This window comes from Mycetomoellerius zeteki, unplaced genomic scaffold (assembly GCF_001594055.1).
Source record: "Mycetomoellerius zeteki isolate Tzet28-1 unplaced genomic scaffold, Tzet1.0 scaffold94, whole genome shotgun sequence".
In the NCBI taxonomy this organism is placed as follows: Eukaryota; Metazoa; Arthropoda; class Insecta; order Hymenoptera; family Formicidae; genus Mycetomoellerius; species Mycetomoellerius zeteki.
This window is the reverse complement of record NW_017257979.1, coordinates 671,597-691,012: the sequence shown is the minus strand read 5'-3', so window position 1 is coordinate 691,012 and position 19,416 is coordinate 671,597. Positions and strand designations below refer to the sequence as shown.

Genomic DNA, 19,416 nt, shown 5'->3' with positions numbered 1-19,416 from the left:
TTTGAATTTATGTACAATCTTTACTTTATATATAGCTAAATTATCTATTCAGTAAGAGCTAGATAATAAAATGTTCGAGAGTGATTTGTACGATCTTTTAAATAAGGAATGATATTTTAAGTAAGAAACTAAAAGAATTGTGTATAAATGTTTCATAATATTTAACCATAATGTTTATTATTGTAAAATTTTATTGATGTTGTATAGGTATGAAAAAAATTAATAATTTTTAATTATAATGTTTATTTATTTAATTTATTAATTTAACAAAAAATATATTTGTGCAGTTTTATTTAAAATATAAAAATATGTACACGAGAAATAAGATTTTTTATTTCAGTACAAAAATATATTTTATCTAAGAGAAAATATATTATTTAATTATAACTTTTTGTATAATAAACATATTTATGTCTATGAATATGATAAATTATGAGATAAATTATAAAATATGATATCTCTAAATAAATTTTGTTAATTCTCTGATATATAGTGAAGGTATTTTCAAACATTATTTATACACGTAATATCTTGTGATAGCCAAATTTTAAATGGTTCTATTCTACTCTCGACGTGCTGTTTATAAGAATAGATGTTGGAAGTGAAATGTTAGGAATGAAAGCATCGTGATCGTATATTCTATCCTATTCATACATTCATTATTGTATAGAAAAGCGACAGATAATATATATGACACACACATACTTATCGATTATGTTATGCGTGTATAAATTGTTTGACTAATTAAATAGATTTTATTAAAGTCTGTTTTGAGCAAAAAATACATGACACATACATATACCTAAGAGTTCCATTCTCGAAAGATTCGAGTGTGAAATAATTTAATGAGGAATGTTAAATAAATTTATAGAGAATATTTTTATTCTTTATGTTTATTGTTTACAAATGAAAAATATTGATTTTATTGATCATAATCTTTGCATACTTTCAATTTAAAAATATATAAAATTGCAAAATATACTTTCAAGAAATAATTTCATTAAAAAAATAGGATTTATCACTTGCAAAGTTTTTATTAATTTTACAAAAAATAGATATTACGAAGTTTGTTTCAAATAACAATTTTTATAAATAGATGTGATTACATTTTGGAAGTGTTAGATGTTACTCAACATACAAAGTTAAAATTAGTTACTTTAGTGACAATATTTAATGCAAATTTTAATGTAGTTTACTTATTGTTAAGTGCGAATTAACATGCTCACGATATTTCTCATTCATGTAAATTACATACTCGAATTCTGTTTCACGCGAGATTGTATGTAAGTGGTTCTTATACATATGGAAAGTATCTGTAAGTAATCCGAGAGGAAGGATAAACTTGATGAATGGATGATTTATATAGCATATACGCAAATATGCTTATACATAAATACAGGGTGTGTGAATGCATTATTGCCAGTGCGAGTTAGATGATATTTGATCGAGTCGTATAGTGGCATCGAGCGTGATTGCACGGCGCGTCGCAAGTGCACCGAGTCGTTTCTATGAAATTGCATCGTCTCCTCCTAACTGAAATTCACGATACGCTCGTTTTTATACAGGTCGACCTAGGTATCGCGCGTTGTTTCTTCTCGGCTATAAACTCTTCAATAAATCTCTCGAAAAACATTATAATGTCACGTTATCTCTATTAACAAAGATGCCAAGATTCCAAATTGATACGAGAATTTATAAACGAGAACCAGCGGTACTTTGATGCATCCTGTATATATAGCTGTGTATGTTGTTGACTTAGTATTACTATTAACAAGGTTAATCGTTGACGTAGTTGGCGATAATAAAGATTTTTTAAAACCTATTCTGTGAAGCTAAGATCAAACAAGATAAGTTAAGGACCGAAAGACAATTTATTATCCTCCCATATTAGGTTGTATTATAGTCAATCAATTATATTAGTAGCAATGTTTAAAAAATGATTTATAAAAGAAATATGTTGCTCTTATATTAACTGAGATGTAATTATTATTATTATTAACGTAGATCAATTGACATTGACACTCTTTACTCTAACACAGTGAAAATAATACTTAGTTCACAGAAAACAGAAAAATAACTTATAATTCAACAGAAAATGAGATATTAATAACGCATATTTCCAAAAGGTGAGATAGTTTACGATATTATTAATTTATAATTTTTAGATACTTTCATTTTTACTACACAATTAATATATTGTTACCGAGTTATTAAAAGAAACTAAAAAAAAACTTTAAAAGAAAAAATTAATTAGTTCTTTATTAATTTAATCTTTTTTAATCTAATTTCTATTTAAATTATATAAATTCACAGCAATAGCTGTCTTAGAAAAAAATTCGCGTTTATTTTTATTTTCTCGTAATTACTATATGTACTTAATTGTTTCGAGGTAAAATTGATTTCTATTAACGCGGCTGGCAATTAACATGGTTAATAGTAATAAGTGTAATAACAAGCCATAAGGTGACATTTTTGTCGCAAATAAAGAAGCAATAAATGATAAATGGAGCTTAACATTCAAGCTAATCTCAAACGTGGCAACGCATTTAATTCCCGAAGTGTTGCACCGCCCGACTTTTGAGCGTTCGTGACACATACATGGAAGATCCTGTTCTTTTCGATTTTTTTACGCCTGTACTTTCCATTTCAATTACGGAAAGCGTAAAAAAGTACTACTGAGAAAAGACAGATCTTCAGGGCAAATAGGATGGAAGAGAGTGTGTGCAAATTGTCGTTTAAACGCACCTTTACGCCAGGGATGAGTAAAATACTAAAGTAAAATACTAGGGGACGTTCCAAAAGAGATGAATATATATGTATATCTCCTAAATATTTCTCACAATTTTCTGCACGCTTGCCCGAGAAACATATAAATAATCATTCGATTATTGCCTAATACATTACAGAGTTATTATATCGGAATAAAAGCTGTTTAAGGGTGGATACGGATTCTCTCAGTTGAATATATAAAGGTCTACAGTTCCTGTAATTCTCATCTCTTAATTTACAAGAAAGATTCGTTGACTTCGGCAAAACATATAGTTCTTAACGTATTGATCATTTCAAGAAATTTGTTAAAGGCGCTTTTTCATGTTTTCGAGAATAAGAAAAGAATATAAAAGCTCACTATTTTTTCGAAGTATCCCCAAGATTTTTTACAGAATAGTGTGATAGATTGATAAATATGAAGCGAGCTACCTCTAATATTTGAGGATAGAAATAGTACTTTGCCCATCACTGGTCGAGATTGTCTCTCGGCGATTAATCGAAGGCGAAAGAAAAAACGTCCGATTGTTATAAAGTGCTCTCGAATATTTTGTAAATCCTTCTTCTGTAATGCACTCTTCTTACGAGCGAATCGTCCTTCTTTAGATCACGTACTGTTCTACAAGATCTTGAAATCGGTTGCTAGTATCAGTGGTTTCTCTATATCTCTTTCTCTCTCTTTCTCTCTTTCTCTATATCTATATAGCTTATTCGCCGCTTCTCCTTGCGGTGAAATAGCAGATATATGATTAACAAATCGATAACGCACGTATTTCGAAGTAACAATCCTCAGGGAAGAACAATTAACGCGAACAATCGGGATTAATCGATTACTGTCTATTAGCAGCGATAGGTGTTTGCTGATTGCGATTTTTCCGAGAATTTAATCTTTCTATCAAGTACTCTATCAAATGATGATCGTTCTGCTTTAGCTCAGTCTACAGATTTACAATCCATTGAGAATTTTATTAATCAGGCTTTTGAAGTAGATCTGATTTTTCCGACGAGTAAGTTAATCTTCAATAAGATTACGACAACGATAGATTTCAGTGGCAATACGCACTACGTACATAATATTGCAAGCCGACGCTTCGAATAAGCTTTTTTAATCGCACAAAAGCTCGGATCTATCACTGAGGCAAGAAAAAAGTGCCACTCTCAATCACCGCGATCCGTATTTTGCGCGGATCGCTTTTACGCTTATTAACGAGACACAATAAATCTTAACTCTCTCGTCTTCGCTAGACTTGCAATCGTTCACTCTCCCAATCTCCAACCCCCTCGTCTCATCCCTCCCAAAGGTCATTTATGGATAAGCAAATCGGTGTGTGAATTTTGTATATATTTATGTGGCTGAACCTTGCGTGTATGGGCAGTTTTAACGATACATCGATAACAACGATATTTCGTGTAAAAAGAAAATTTCTTCAATCTCACGCGTGCGCGCTTTCCTTTAATATAATCGATTGATCTTCAGGTGATCGATACTTCTTGTGAAATAAAAATTGGACTATGACTACTATTTCCTACACTAACGGTGATAGAGAAGGTATCATCGTTAAAAAAAATCCTTCTTCTATCTGTTCTCTTTTTTCCTTAAGAGAAAACGCTCTTTATCAACAAGAAACTCTAGACATATTGTTATCACTGCCCTCTGATTCTCTATCTGCATATCCTTCGATGTACTGACAACTAACGTTTATACTAAACTAAATTAACTTCTATAAAAATATATTTAGTGAGCAGTGTTACTCTAACTATTAACTTATATACTATGTCAAACTTAAAAGCGTGTCGCGAATAAGCACCGGAGCAGTCGGGTTCGTTCGTAATTGAGTATATTAATTTCTATTTACATTACTTTTTAAACATAAATAAAAGTGAAGCTTTTATCTAAATTTGGCGATTTGTTTTGCAAAGATGAAATGAAAAAGATATTTTTAAAAAACATTTTCAGTTTAAAACGAAAATGAAAGATGAAACAAATGAATCTTGATTTAAGTAAGAGATGCAACAACTGTATCCAAAATCAAAGGTAGGAATCTAATAAATAAGGAAATTGTAATTTATAAATTTCTGTTAAATTAAAAAATTATAACGCAATTTTAAAATTTATAAAAAATAATTATTTATAATAGAGTTGACAACAAACTAGAAATCCTGTATAATAGTCAAGAAAAAATTGTATGAAGATGTCATGATAATTATAAGATATGGTTAATATTGTTTTAGTTAAAATATTTGTTATTAACATAATAATAACTATTATTATATTGTTATTCGCATAAATTTTTTACTATCAATACAATCATTGATAGTAATATTATTTATGTTACACGTATTATGTGTGCGTTGTTTATTATATTGAAATTATAAAATTACGAAAATATTCAGACAAGTTGCTCGAATATTGACGGCGCTTATAGCGCTCTAGCGAACGCTTAAACTATCAAATATCCGCCGTAGTATGGCAAGAGTTGAAACTATTACGATTACACAAATCGTAAGAAAAAACCAGAGGTATCAGATCGCATCTGAGAATTAATCGCGAATTTTGTAATCTTAACTTTGCTATAGTCTTCATCTGATGAAACAAATATGCATTTCAAAACTCTCTTCGTATATTAAATGTTACAACAAGTTGTAATGAAATATGCAATTGCTACTGTAAAATTTCAAAGAATTATTCTTATTATGTATAAAAAAGATACTGTAAGAATTGCTTTTGTAGTTAAAACTAAAATTATGTTTTTATCGCACATATTCCGGATTTTTTGGAGATAGTTTTAAAAAGAATACGAGTGATCTCTCAATGAGAATGATACTTTGGACATAACCCTAAACAAATTGTTGCAACATTTGATAAGTAAACCTAGAGATCATTGCAAAAATGCATATTTATTTATGATATAGTAAAGTTGCCGAAATGTCACCGCTGTTTAATGGACACATAATACCTGGAATAAGGTGAAGAACGATAAGAAACAAACGCTCACTCACAGCTGTATCTAGAGTTGCTATAGCTAGATGGAATTATATTTTACATTGTACAGTCGTATATAAATGCACTATAATTAGATAGTAAACTACATTCGTGGGCGAAATGGAAATGGAAGGAGAGCGAGCTAAGAGAAACGTGTTATACAGAATGAAATTGCATTGAAGCGGACACACTTTTGTTGTCGGCTAATTGAGAATTTCATATGACATGTGTATGTATAGTAGAGAGACACATGTAAAAGGCTGATCCGCCGAGAGAAATCCGCTGTCGAGTAGATCGTGTTGCGCAAAGCGAGGCTACGACTTATTACAAACGAAAAGGATACAGTCCAGCAAACATCAACTAACAATAACTTATAGCTAATATAGTTATGTTTTATTACAATTATATTACTGAGATATATTGCTTATATGAACTGAGAATTATCAAGTTCAACAATATAACTGTAATATAACATAGAATATAGTTATATGTAACACATAATAGTTATATTGTTGAGTGAAAAATTAAACTAATAATTACGTTACTGTTAATTGGTGTTTGGTAGAAGAAATCGTATACGATATTCAGAATCGAGCAGAGATTAAAATCGGGTAAACAATTTTGAGTTCAGATTGGGCTACTACAGGCGCGCGATTATGACCGTGTCTTCATGTCTATTTGCGAATAGGTGAAATGCAAGTTCCTTTCTCGCGTATCTGCGACATCGGGAATCAAAATTACCGAGAATTGTATGTGCCGGTTTTAAAATTTGGTTTCTTGATTCTCGTTAGAATTTATTTATACAAGGATACTTTTATTTCTCTCACAAATTTCATCCCCGTAGACACATTACCTTGTAGCTCGTTAGTTCTTCGTGAAGACAGGCCTCATTGCGCTAACACGATCCTACGGCGGTAGGAAATTGGAATCGGCCGTTCCAGGTTACCGTGAAGTATAGATAAAACGTTAAATATACGAGATAGGCGCATGCGGTGCAGTTAGATTTTTTACACGTCAAGGCGAAGGGGTCACGTTTCGTTGACGTTCGCGTTCTTAAGCGGTGTATATCCTAAGCTACGCCTCGCGAGAGATCGATTACTGTTTATTATTTCACCCGGTATATGGTTTTCAAAGACAAACGGAGCTGAGTGAAACAACTATTTTTATATTTATACGATCTTACTGCAGCGATCGGAGAGCGATCTGTACAACTTATTGCTACAAGACGTTTGAGTGTCTTTTCGCGCAATACGGGAAAAACGGGAAGAAAACAGGAAGGAACTAAGTTCACCGTATCGGTTAAATATTGAAATAGCGGTTTCATCAGCTTCGAGGGTGCATTTTCGCGTTAATCTTGTTAAAAAGAAAGAGAAGTACGCAGATACACACACATACACTTACACACACATTACATCACATCACACACAGTGAGTACAGTATTGCGTGCGCACTGACGCATTACAAAATTCTCCTGAGATTGGAGACGTTGTAAATACATAGGAATAATGCCGTAACTACGAAATTATATGAATAAAGTATTGAAACTGTACACGGAACACTCTTTTCTCCCTTTCAACGTATCGATAACTTTCGACGCGAAGCTAAATTTCTTCGTCTTCTTCATCAAATTAACGAATCCATGGTATATTAAAAATAAAAGTTCTGCAAAAATTAATAAAAATTCGTGCGCAAAACGAACAAATGTAAATAGCACTCATGTTCGCAGATAAATCTATTACTTATCAGAAATAATCTCAAGAAACAAGCTGGCGTTATTTGTCATCATTTTGATGTCAAAATGACGTTTTTGTCAGAATGACAACAAGTAACATCGGCTTGTTTCCTGAAAATGGAACGGGTAATTCATTGTGAGATGAACGGGAACAAAAATCATTTTTTGCTATGCATAGTTTTATTTCGTAAGATGCAAATGTAACATATATTATTTGTTCTATTAAGTCTACAACCTACCGTTTCTACACAATCACAATCACAAGTTATATCAATCGATAAAAAAGAATTATGTCTCACGATTATATCGTTATTTTACTTGGCGGTCAGCATGTGCTTACAATGACTAGATACGATGATATTAACGAGGATGTAGAAGGTGCACTGCGTAATTCGGGCTTTTATCGGCAAAACCTTGGAAAAAACATGATGATAAGAGGACGTTTATATGGTCGGTATGTAAGTGGACGATGTAATGCTGCTCCTCAACAACGTGTCTGAGGTGTGCTGCGCGCCGGAACCCTTGCGAGATGCGCGCTTGTGCGGATGAAGGTTTAACGGGGGTAAGTTCGGATGCTCGATTCTCGTCGGGGAACTCACGCGCGGACGAAGAGTTCCTCTTTGAATCGTAAGTATCCCTAAAATCACATGAGATTCATTATGACTCTCTCTAAAACGCGCGACATATGCAGTAAAATTTTTTTCTTTTCGTACAAAAATTTATTGTATGCGTATTCATATATTTTATATGGAATCAAACTAATCAATATTAATATATTACATGTTTTTAATTACAAAATAAAATTAAGAAAAAATTACCAACATTTCTATATATTGTATTCGAAAGTAACACAAAATGTTTGGCAGATTCAGGTTTTAAAACTTAAATCAAAATTATTTCAATAAGCATACATATATTTTAAAAAAATAATAAGTATATATAGCCAAGTATTGCTAGTATTAAAAAAGAAGAAATACGTAAGACACGAATCAATCCATTGTGTGTACTAAGAATTGAGTTAGAAAATTTTTATGTGCGTTAATTAAAGAACATCTGTTACATGCGTTGAAAAGATATATTTTAGAAAAATCAATTGTGCTCTCTTAAAATGCATCGTTGTATCAATCAAGCTATATTACCGGATTCATTCGGTTCCAGAACGTCGTTGAGCTGATAATATTCAGTCTTGATAGACAATGGCTCTTCATAATCTACAAAAGCAGTGTTATCAAAAGCTTTGTCATCCTTTGGACGATTTTGCACTGGACTAATAGCTGGTGGATCGGCATACGTCTAGAAAATCATTAGTTTATATTCACATATGTTTTACACGAAATAAATTATCTTATGTGGGTATCTTGGATATCTGACAAGCAAATATATATTTGAGACATTCTTTATTAAAATATTAACAGGCCAATGGTTCTTAAACAATAAGCAACTGAGAACGAAGGGCGGTTTTCATTTGAAAAAAAAAAATTCAATATGATGCAAACAGATAGATAAATGTTCATACTTATTCTTCGTTTAACTACATTTAATTTCATCTCAATTGCGATTTAGTTTAATTTTTCCTTTGAGAAATCTGTGACTTAACAATCAATGATAAAAATATTTAACGTTCAAAATTATTAAAAAATTTATTCTGATGTTTTTATCAGGGAAAATGAACTTCAAATTGATTAAAGATTTAGAAAAATGATAAGCATGTCCACGAGTAAAAGGCCTCACGAAAGAACTTTTTAGGATGACTTTACGCACGAAACAGACAATTGTGTAATATAAACGTATTGTTAGATTGCCTTGAGTTTTACATGTTCAGTTGGTGTAGTCGTACAGGAGCGTTTATGGAACTGCCCACCCCCGATGGTTTCGTACGTATGCTCCTCCAAATAGTGTCTTGTGGTCCCGCGTGGGGTAAGGGTAGCCCACATAACTCGACTATCTTGCATGGTGTCCGCCGCGCAAGGGTAGAGCACCGCCTCGTTCTGGAGCCTACCATTTTTCGTCTGCATACTGGAGGTTGCATTCGGCATAGAAATCACCCCGCCTTTGCCGTTCCTGTTGCTATTATATTCATTGCTCGTTTCATTTCGCACTTTTTATGCAAAATTGAATGAGATAGGATTTCACGGAGCTAGACAATTTGAATTACCTCAAATTTGATTTGTGATAATATTATTTTGTTATTAAATAACATTGCAATTGATGTAAGAATAAATGTAATCTGGCTGTTTTAATTCATTGCGGATATATGTATATATATTTTTATTTATCCGCGATTTTCTTTCAATATTACAATCGTAAAAGACGTAAACAATATAATTTATTTTCAATGTCTTTCAAACAAATATAAAAATTTTAAAGATAAATTATGATTTATATTTATAATTTATATTTGCTATTTAATTGCTAGTCTGAATTATATTTACTGATATATTATTTTAGATTAATTATCCCTGTAAAATAAAATACTTACAATTTGCATTTTAAGAGCAACGTCGCAAGCACTATGCCAATAAAAATGACACCAACACATGATGATATTAGAATCAGGAGCCATGTATCGTCAAAGACGGTCCCTAAAAATTTATGTACATATATTATACTTATCTAAATTTAAATATAAAATTTTCAAATAAAATATAAAATAATTTTATCCGTATTAATGCGTTTATATAAAATAGTTTAATAAAAATTTAAATATATATTAAACTAATTAAGTTTTAGTTTCTTATGCAAATAGTTGTTTTTTTACCAACCTTGTTGAGGCATTTCTATATATTGAACTCCTTCGGAGCGTCGGTCGCAGAAGTGCTTGCAAGGACTGTCATTTAAGTGTGGTGGGAATGGCAGGATATCAGAACTCGGATAAAAATCAGAACCTTGTTGAAGAATGGCCGGGAATGGTGGCGGGGGTATGTGAAGGATGTCGGGGGGTGGTTCAAGTGTACAGTAAGCGCAAGTTGAATTCATAATTGTGTCCAATGCTCTCATCTGTAAATTCGTAAAGTAACAAAGCTGGATTAAAATATTTCGATTTATGATAAAAGTAATAATATAAATTGACAAGAACTTGAATTTATTATCGAATATATTATTACGATATTACTATATACTACAATATCTTGCATATATATATCTTTCTAATATTTTAGATAATTTTATAAGCAAATACAAAAAGAAACAATTTGAACCGTACAAAAAAACAAAGGAAATATCACAGAAGTATAATGAAATAAAAAATATTTTTTTGTAATTATAAAATATAAACCCCATTTTCAGTAATTGCTGTAATGTTAATTATTAGATGTTATATGTAACATCAATTAAAAACTTTAAACAGTCTTAATTAATACGTCAGATTTCAAAATACAGCTCTATGATTTTACATGCCGTATGTTTTGATATATGTAATTTTATATATTTCATATACGTGTTTGTATGTGTATTTTAATTCTACAAATGTTTTCTATATTATACAACATATAAAATTATAAATAAAATTCCAGCCTAAATTTTAATCAACACAAATTACAGACCGCCTAAATACGTTTTATATAGCTAAATTATTGATTATTGAATTATTAATACCATTATTTTAGAAATAACAATCTCTAATCTATTTTGCGAGCTATTTTTATCAAAACATAAATCTTTTTGTTTTTAGATAAACGAAATTGATAAATATGCAACAAGTTTTATAAAAATTATATTAAGGATAAAAATAATTTTTTAAATAGTAAGTTTTTATTTTATATATATTTTTCAACATGTATGTATTTGTATCTAAACTTAAATATAGACAAATAAAATAAAAAGTAAAAATAGAAATATCATAATGTACTAAGAAGATATTACCATAAAAAGAGCATTAAATAAAAAAATACGACAATAAATTAAATCATAATAAATTAAACTAAACAAATGTATATAAAACCTTCAAAAGTAATGTGACAACGTTAAATCTCCAGTCACTCTTTCATTCCATTTCCATTCTCGTCTCTTCGATTGTGTTTCCGCCTATACACCTTCGAGCCAAGCACCGATCTTACGCAAAACAAGCCGAAGATGTTCAAGTAAATTCGTCCATTTTCCACGCGTCACAGATCACTTCGTACGAACACAATCAAGAAGAATATGACCGTGATAAGAAAATTCACTCTTACCATTGAGCACTAGCCCTGTGCGATTCTGATATCCGAGGGTATCTCGGACCGGTGTAGGGCGCACGCGCGTTTTTATTGAACGTAAATGACAAACCATATAGCCAGTTACAAGTGAGCTATACGCACCTAAATCCTAAATTCCGATGTAAAAGTTATCCTATTATACATGAAAAATGTATCTTTCATTTGATATTGCTTTCATACTACTTTTGAGTTAATTTCATTGTATATTTAGTAATAATATTAATGTTAATTCTTTATTTTTCAGATAAAACGTTAATACAGATTTCAATCACGATTATTTATAAGAAATTAATTAGAAGAGTAATTATCGAATGCTAATTTATTCTATACGAAATGAAACATTTTATTGATAATAATATAAAAAATATATATCCCATTTACCGACAAAATATGATTCAAGACCGATAGACTTAAGGAAGTTTACGTGACTGCTAAAATAGTTTATAATGTAATATTAATTTTATAATTTATAATGTTTTGTAGGACATATCTATAAATCAATGATATTCGATTTTTATTTAAAACTGCATTTTTATTAGTATTATTAATTATGTAAACAATAAATATGAAAAAATGCAGTTTCACAAATATAATAATATCATATATGTATGCTTATTTACGAAATATCTATTATATAATAATGAATAACGAATTTTTATATTACACTGTATTATAATTTCTCGGTAGATATTTATCGACGATCGAAAAATTTATATCGACAGTCGAAATGTCGATATTCTTCAATCTTTGGAGCGCTAAACAAAACTCCATTGTTGGTCACAAAAAATTACTTGTTATCTCTTCAGATACATTTTATAAACATATTTAGGATTAAATTTTATCAGATGGGGGACATCATTCGATTAAAAAAAAAATGAATTTAAGAAATGTATTAGAGTGATTTAGTTCTACAAAATCAACAGTCACCCTGTCTAGACCGATAATTTAAAATTTAAATAAAAATCTTCAAGGGCAGGAAAATAAAAATAAAGTTCAATTTGTAAATATTATTTTACTCTATACATGTCATTACTTCTCACTTTTAACTGTTCTTTAGTGATTTTAGACTCTTGATCGTGTAAGCATTGTTACAGGAAGTAGTAGATTTAAGCTGACTTAGCTAAATAATCGTTACTATATAAAAACTCATTTAAATCAGTCCTACTTATTTTATAAAGTAAGTAACAATATAAAGTATTATTATTATCTGATTAAAGCGTGTAACACATTTTAATATCTTTTAATTAAAGCACATAAATAATCTTTCACGTAATGTCATATATTAATTAAGAATCTTTAATTTAGGTTGATAAAACCTTGGAAAATATTTTATGATTATTGACATTATTCACTTTTTCCTACTGTCATTGCAAGTACCAGAATAATCGGATAAAATAAAAGATTATTTCAAATTTCGATGAAACTTTAATTACACATATCATGAAAATTTATATAAGAAATCAACGCAAATTTGATTTCTTAGCTTTTACAAGATACTTTACATAACATAAATTATTATTCGTAAAAATGATTTATTTCGAAATATCTGCACCATACATATTATACTTATTCGAAAGTCATCAAAAAGGTATACTTGCTCCTATCGATTTACGTACTACGCTATTATTCACCGAATTACAGGAGAACGATAAAATTGAGTTATGTTTCCCTGACATTTATTTGATTGCTGACGTAGCAGTAAAAGAATTTCTTGAGTTCCATTACACTTGCGTCGAAAATATGGATATCATGCTATTACATAAAAAAGTGCTAGATTTAATAAAAAATGCTAGAATAGATCATAGTTATGCACATGAAGTATTCAACAAGAAATACATACAAGTATTCTATTTTTTGCTTATATATATCTCGTACAAAGAAAATATCAAAATAAAATCTTTCAAAATATCAGTATCTCCGAAATTAAAAAAAGAATTTGTTTGTCCGACATCATTTACAATATGTCTCGCAGCATGCTTTTTACAGTGGTCGCGTGTACAAAAGGGTATTCGCAATAATTTTAATTGCTTCGATCTCGAAAGGATTGAATCATATGCTGCACTTTGCCAAAAGATTTTTCCCGCGGAATGTATGAAGACTAACGTAACCGCATGCACATACGGCTCAATGATAAAATATCTGAAGAAAGAGACTGAGAATATAAAAGTATTTTATTCAATGTTTGCTTTACCAAACGTGTCGATACTACTAGTTGATACAAAACAAATGTATAATTCGAAAGCTTGGAACGAAGGAATCAAGAAATTTGAAAAATTCGAAGTTGTCAAGTCCATCTTGAATAACCTTGAGAATGTAATGGATGACATTTTTGAGGCAGTATATAATCTTACCGTTACTTTTGAAAATAATAAAATCACTCTCGAAACGAGAAATAATCGTTTTTTGGAGCAACACAAAGAGTTGGAGGTACGTTTTATTACATAAATTACAAAAAACGTTATTTATCCATAGTTGCGTTTTTCATTGACATGTCATATTCATTGACGAATTTTTAAACTAGAAACTACTTTGTAGTAAGAATTTACGTACCAACACATGTTTTTTTTACAGATTCTTATTCGCGAGAATCAAAGATTATTACGATTGTTAGACTTAAAATTGTTACTGAATTACAATAATGTTGATAAAATATGCTCAATTGTCGAAAAGCATGGATTGTCCGGAAGGCGTATAATTATCGATGATAGATTCTACTTCTATATATGGTACCCAGAAAACCAATATGCACCTCCAAACATTACCTGCAAACTTCTTTCGAACGAATTGAAGGAACACGGTTTCGATGTCACGGAAACGAATTTAGCTTCTTCCGGAGTGAAAGTTAGAAAACTGATGTCTTAAAATCACAAGCCTAATATAAATTAGAGTGCAAAATCAAGCATTTATGACTTGTGAGATCGAATCAAATTGAAACGAATCTTTGATAATATGTTCAAAAACGAATCAAATTAAATTTGAAATTTTTGAATCGAATCAAATCGAATCTTTTTTATTTGAAAATGAATCAAATTCTAATCAAATTTTACCGGATTTAAATTAAAAACTAATTTAGAAGTAATAAAGTATTTTCAACAACGTTTCAGATTTTTTAAATATATTATACAAGAAAATAAATAATTTTCAATTTATGAGAGTCATGCATAAATGAAGCAAATAAAATAGGAGATTGATTCGAAATCAAACCATTGTTGATTGAAGGTTTCGAACTTATTTGATTTTGAATTTCACATATTCAAAAATGAATTGAATCAAATTCACTGATTCAATTCGATTTAATTTGAATTCGAACTATTCGCATGCTTCTAGAATGATTAAATGTAAATAATGTATTAAAATTAATATCCTGATAAAAATTTTTCTCATAATTTCTCATAATTTCTTAATAACGTCTTACAATTTTTTACATAACACGCCATATTTATTCATAGAATGTGTGCTTTCTCATAAATACTCATAAAGTGCAATAAAAAAATATGACTTTCTATATATTTTGTCATCATTTGCAAGATTTTCTCTTTTCAAATACGTCGTATGTTTTCATATTTTCTCATACAAAGTATTTTATTTCTCATATACACCTGAAAACATTTTTTCTCATAATTTCTAATAATTTTTCGGAATTCCCAAAATGTCTCAGAAAAAATGTCACATTTAATTGTAGATTGTGCGCTTTCTCATATTCATAAATACTCAAAAAATGCAATCAGATTGTATGAGTATTTATGAATATGAGGAAACGCAAAATCTATAGTTAAATGACATTTTTTTAAAGACATTTTGGGATTTCTGAAAAATTATGAGAAGTTATGAGAAAAATTGTTTTCAGGTGTATGATAAAATATGAAAAATCAAGTACTTTGTATGAGAAAATATGAAAACATACATCATATCTGAAAGGAGAAATTTTACGAATGATAACAGAACATAAAAAAGTCATTTTTCTCATTGCATTTTATAAATATTTATGAGAAAGGGGTCGTTATATAAAATTATAATATTTTTTATTAACTGTTGTTGGTTAAAAATTGAGAAAGTATTAGAAAATCCAAAAAATTTCTCATAATTTCTTATCGGATCGTTATAAGAAATTATGATATTTTTTTATTAATCGTTGTTGGGAAAGATATGAGAAAGTATTCGAAAATCTAAGAAATGTCTCATAATTTCACATAATTTCTCACAAATTATATATATGAAAAATTATGAGAAATTATAAACAATTTTTACCAGGATATTCTTTATATGAACGATAAAAAAGAAATTTTTTCAAGCATATTATTAAAATAGTTATTAACATATATTTTTCATACATATATATAGTAAATAATCACGAATGGGATAAGAATTACGAACATAAGATAAACGAGGACTAGAAACATTACTAATTTATTGTACTATTATTGTAGTACATTAAAATGTAACGTTTTATTTCTCGCATCCAGTGATAGTCAGACGTATTATAGAAAGACAAACACATTAAATGCATACGCCGTTTAAGTTAAAATTCATTATAAGTTTTTGATAATTTTGATGCAGGGAATGAGGAAATTATACTTGAAAAAGTTAAATAAAACTGACAATTATTTAGTAATTATAATCTTTATTCAAATTAGTTTACAATAATAAACATTTATACATTATTAATATAAACGATAATTTTAAATAAAACTGATTCTACATTGCCCCGTGTGGTGGCGTGTAATTCCGAACGACAAAAGTTTTTGTGAACGACAAAAATTTCTGTTAAAAAATTTCTTACATAGCAATCTATAAAATTATTTTTTTAAAAATAAGACATTGTTCATTTATATGAAGTAAATTTAACAAAAGATATGAGAAAGTGATTTATTCCCACAGTCAACCTGTACAAATCGTCAATTTAAAAACATTTAATTATAGAAGAATAATAATAAAGGAAAATATAAAATAAATAAATTTACCCTATACGCATGTTATTATTTTTCGTAAGCAAAAATTTCGTCGTTAGTGTCTTTAGATTCTTCATCATGTAAGGATTGTTACAGGAAGTAATAACTTAAGTTGTTTTAGCTTAAATAATCGTTATCTTTCAATAAGTATCTGTCAATAAGAACTCATTTATATCGAACCTATTTATCAAGTAAGTAACAAGAAAGTCATTGTTAAAGTAAAGAAAATAATTTTTAGATTCAAACATATAAAAGCACACTTTAATATCGTTTATTTAAAATATATAAATTAGTTTTTATGTAATGTTACAATAATTGATAACACTTCAGATTGTGTATAAAACCGTGGAAAATAATTGCTATTATTTATTCTCGCTATCATTGCAAATATCAGAACAATTGGATAAAACAAGGAACTATATTAAATTACATACAAAACTTAGAAATTAAAGTTCACATTATGTGGAAATTTAATAAATTTATATGAACAATGATATATATTGTTTTGCTTTAACACAACTTTTAAAAGGTACTGCTTTACATAACAGAAACAATTATTCATAAAAATGGTTCAATTTCAAATATCAGCACCAGATACATTAAGCTTATTCGGTGAACACGCTAAAAAAGGTTTAATAGCTAGTATAAATTTACGTACCACGCTGACATTCAACGAATTACCAATTTCTTTGGACAATATTATAATAAATATTCCTCAAATCTATCTATTTTATAACGTATCATTACAAGAATTTCTAAAGTTATATGACAGTTGCATCGAGAATATGGAGCTATTACAGGAAAAAGTGTTACAATATACTTCCAATCTATATATCCCAACCAATCACAGAGTAATCATGCAAATATTCTATTATTTGCTCGTTTATATTACCTACAAAGAGCAAATTAAAATAAAATCGTTTAATATATCTTCGTTTACAAAATTCATGGATAAAGAATTCGCTTGTCCAGCATTTATAGTATGCTTCGCGGCATGCTTATTACATTGGTCACATGTACAAAAGGGTATTCATAATAATAATTTTAATTACATCGATCTTGAAAAGATTGAATTATATGCTATAAGCTGCAAAAAAATTTTTCCCGAATCTAAGGAGATCGACATGGTCTTATGTATATATAGCTTCCTGGCAGAATATCAGTTTGAAGAAATTCATGTAATACCAATAGTTAGTGTATCAAACGTGACGATACTGCTAGTTGATTCAAAACAAACTCAAAATCTAAAAACACAGGAGCAACAAAGGACAGAGTTAATGAATATGTTTCCCGATATTGCCAATTCTATCTTGAACAATATTGACACTGTAACGAATATGGCTTGTAATACATTACAAAAATTTGACAAAATTTGCGAAAATGATGAACTCAGTACCGAAACAAGAAATAATTTTTTAATACAGCAACACAAAGAGTTAGATGTAAGTTTTACATAAATTATAAAAAATGTTCTATTGTATGTCCATAGTTGCATTTTCCCTTTTTACCATTTTCTTGGGTTATATATCTTTACAAGACAATCTATGTTTTATATGAGAATATCTATGTAATCATATCTATGTATCATCATAAAACTGTATGTTTTATTTTTAATGTATGTTTCTCACAGACTTACATTTGCAAGAACCGAAAATTATTACAACTACTAGATATATCGCATTACAATTTAGATAAAATATACGAAATAGCGCAAAGACATGGATTTTCGGCAAAATATACAAACATTGGTAATAACAAATTATACGCATACATTTGGTGTCCATTATTATACACAAATGCATCAGCAAATATTGCATTTCTCTCAAACGAATTAAAACTATATGGATTCAAATTCATTACTACAAATTTGTCTTCTATTGGAGTAAAAGTTGAATGAATTAGTAACATACTGAAGTGACAAGTTTAATGTAAATTATTAGATACAAATATTGTATTAAAATTAGTATTATTTTTCATGTTAATAAATGTAATAAAAAATGTTTTGAAATGTACCATATACGTAAGTATTAACTTGTCTTTGCAGTCTAAAGTAGTCATGAACGTAATAAAAAATACCATGGGTAAATGCACTCTGAAGAGTGAAATCTCATGCTTAAAGATTGGAAATTGAGCCAGTCTTTTTCAGGCTGACTCAATTTTTTTTGCTCTTTAAAATAAGATTCCATTTCAAAGAATTTAGAGAGTATCTACATTTATACAACAATATATCCCATCGATATCCCATAGTTCTAAGGAGATAAATTCTGGGTGTCAGAAAATCTCTTCAGATATAGTACAATATTTTATAGACATATTAACTTTTGCTAGATAGGAAGTCATTTATATTATATAAAATATATTTAACAAGAGATAAAATGGTTTATTTCCACATAGCCACCCTATACAAAACTGATAATTTTAATAAAAATACACAGATAAAGAAACTCGTTGAGCTTCTTTGGGACGAACTCAAGAAATACGATTTCGATATCATGAAAATATATTTGGATGTTGCGGAGTGAAAATTGAATCGGAAGTTGAATCGGCTTGTAGCAAAGAAGCCTAGCAATTATGTTTTGCGATGAACATTCTAATAAATGATTAAATATAAATATTGTATCAAATAATAATGATATTCTTCATCTATGTTATAAAAAATAATAATGTTTCTTTGCATATTATAAACGGTCGTTAACATGTACAATACTTTTTATAAATATAATACATGTAAATAATCGCGAATTGTCATAATCGTTATCGCCTAATATAACGTACGTTTTTATGGCTTTATGC

General features: G+C 29.1%; 3 protein-coding genes across 6 annotated transcripts; 2 read left to right on the top strand and 1 right to left on the bottom strand.

Moving 5' to 3' along the window:
* Nucleotides 1–7,650: 7,650 nt before the first annotated feature.
* LOC108730605 (uncharacterized) lies at nt 7,651–11,704 on the bottom strand. Of its 4 annotated transcripts, none has more exons than XM_018460389.1 (6): nt 11,651–11,704; nt 10,244–10,478; nt 9,961–10,063; nt 9,284–9,548; nt 8,621–8,774; nt 7,651–8,118 (listed from the first exon to the last, which is right to left on the bottom strand). In XM_018460389.1, the coding sequence occupies exons 1-6, from the start codon at nt 11,651–11,653 to the stop codon at nt 7,925–7,927; spliced, it is 954 nt and encodes a 317-aa protein (XP_018315891.1). In that variant the 5' UTR covers nt 11,654–11,704; the 3' UTR covers nt 7,651–7,924. The 4 variants fall into 4 exon arrangements, with proteins under 4 accessions (XP_018315891.1, XP_018315894.1, XP_018315892.1 ...); XM_018460392.1 differs by having other exon boundaries at nt 9,296–9,548; XM_018460390.1 differs by lacking the exon at nt 11,651–11,704 and adding an exon at nt 11,422–11,644.
* Nucleotides 11,705–13,801: 2,097 nt separating this feature from the next.
* LOC108730584 (uncharacterized) lies at nt 13,802–14,536 on the top strand. Its single transcript, XM_018460360.1, has 2 exons — nt 13,802–14,101; nt 14,246–14,536. The coding sequence occupies exons 1-2, from the start codon at nt 13,802–13,804 to the stop codon at nt 14,534–14,536; spliced, it is 591 nt and encodes a 196-aa protein (XP_018315862.1).
* A 2,653-nt stretch (nt 14,537–17,189) lies between these two features.
* Nucleotides 17,190–19,145, top strand: LOC108730583 (uncharacterized). The gene is made up of 4 exons (XM_018460359.1): nt 17,190–17,649; nt 17,779–18,065; nt 18,254–18,427; nt 19,065–19,145. Exons 1-4 carry the CDS (start codon nt 17,190–17,192, stop codon nt 19,143–19,145), a joined length of 1,002 nt encoding a protein of 333 aa, XP_018315861.1.
* Nucleotides 19,146–19,416: the final 271 nt, after the last annotated feature.

Coding starts and splice junctions, on each gene's coding strand:
- LOC108730583 (XM_018460359.1), top strand. CDS start 17,190: ATGGTTCAATTTCAAATATCAGCACCAGATACATTAAGCTTATTCGGT. Junction 18,066..18,253: donor AGCAACACAAAGAGTTAGAT/GTAAGTTTTACA, acceptor TGTTTCTCACAG/ACTTACATTTGCAAGAACCG. Junction 18,428..19,064: donor TATTATACACAAATGCATCA/GCAAATATTGCA, acceptor ACACAGATAAAG/AAACTCGTTGAGCTTCTTTG.
- LOC108730584 (XM_018460360.1), top strand. CDS start 13,802: ATGATAAAATATCTGAAGAAAGAGACTGAGAATATAAAAGTATTTTAT. Junction 14,102..14,245: donor AGCAACACAAAGAGTTGGAG/GTACGTTTTATT, acceptor TTTTTTTTACAG/ATTCTTATTCGCGAGAATCA.
- LOC108730605 (XM_018460389.1), bottom strand. Junction 9,549..9,960: donor TTGCTCTTAAAATGCAAATT/GTAAGTATTTTA, acceptor TGAATATAATAG/CAACAGGAACGGCAAAGGCG. Junction 8,775..9,283: donor CTGAACATGTAAAACTCAAG/GCAATCTAACAA, acceptor ATGATTTTCTAG/ACGTATGCCGATCCACCAGC.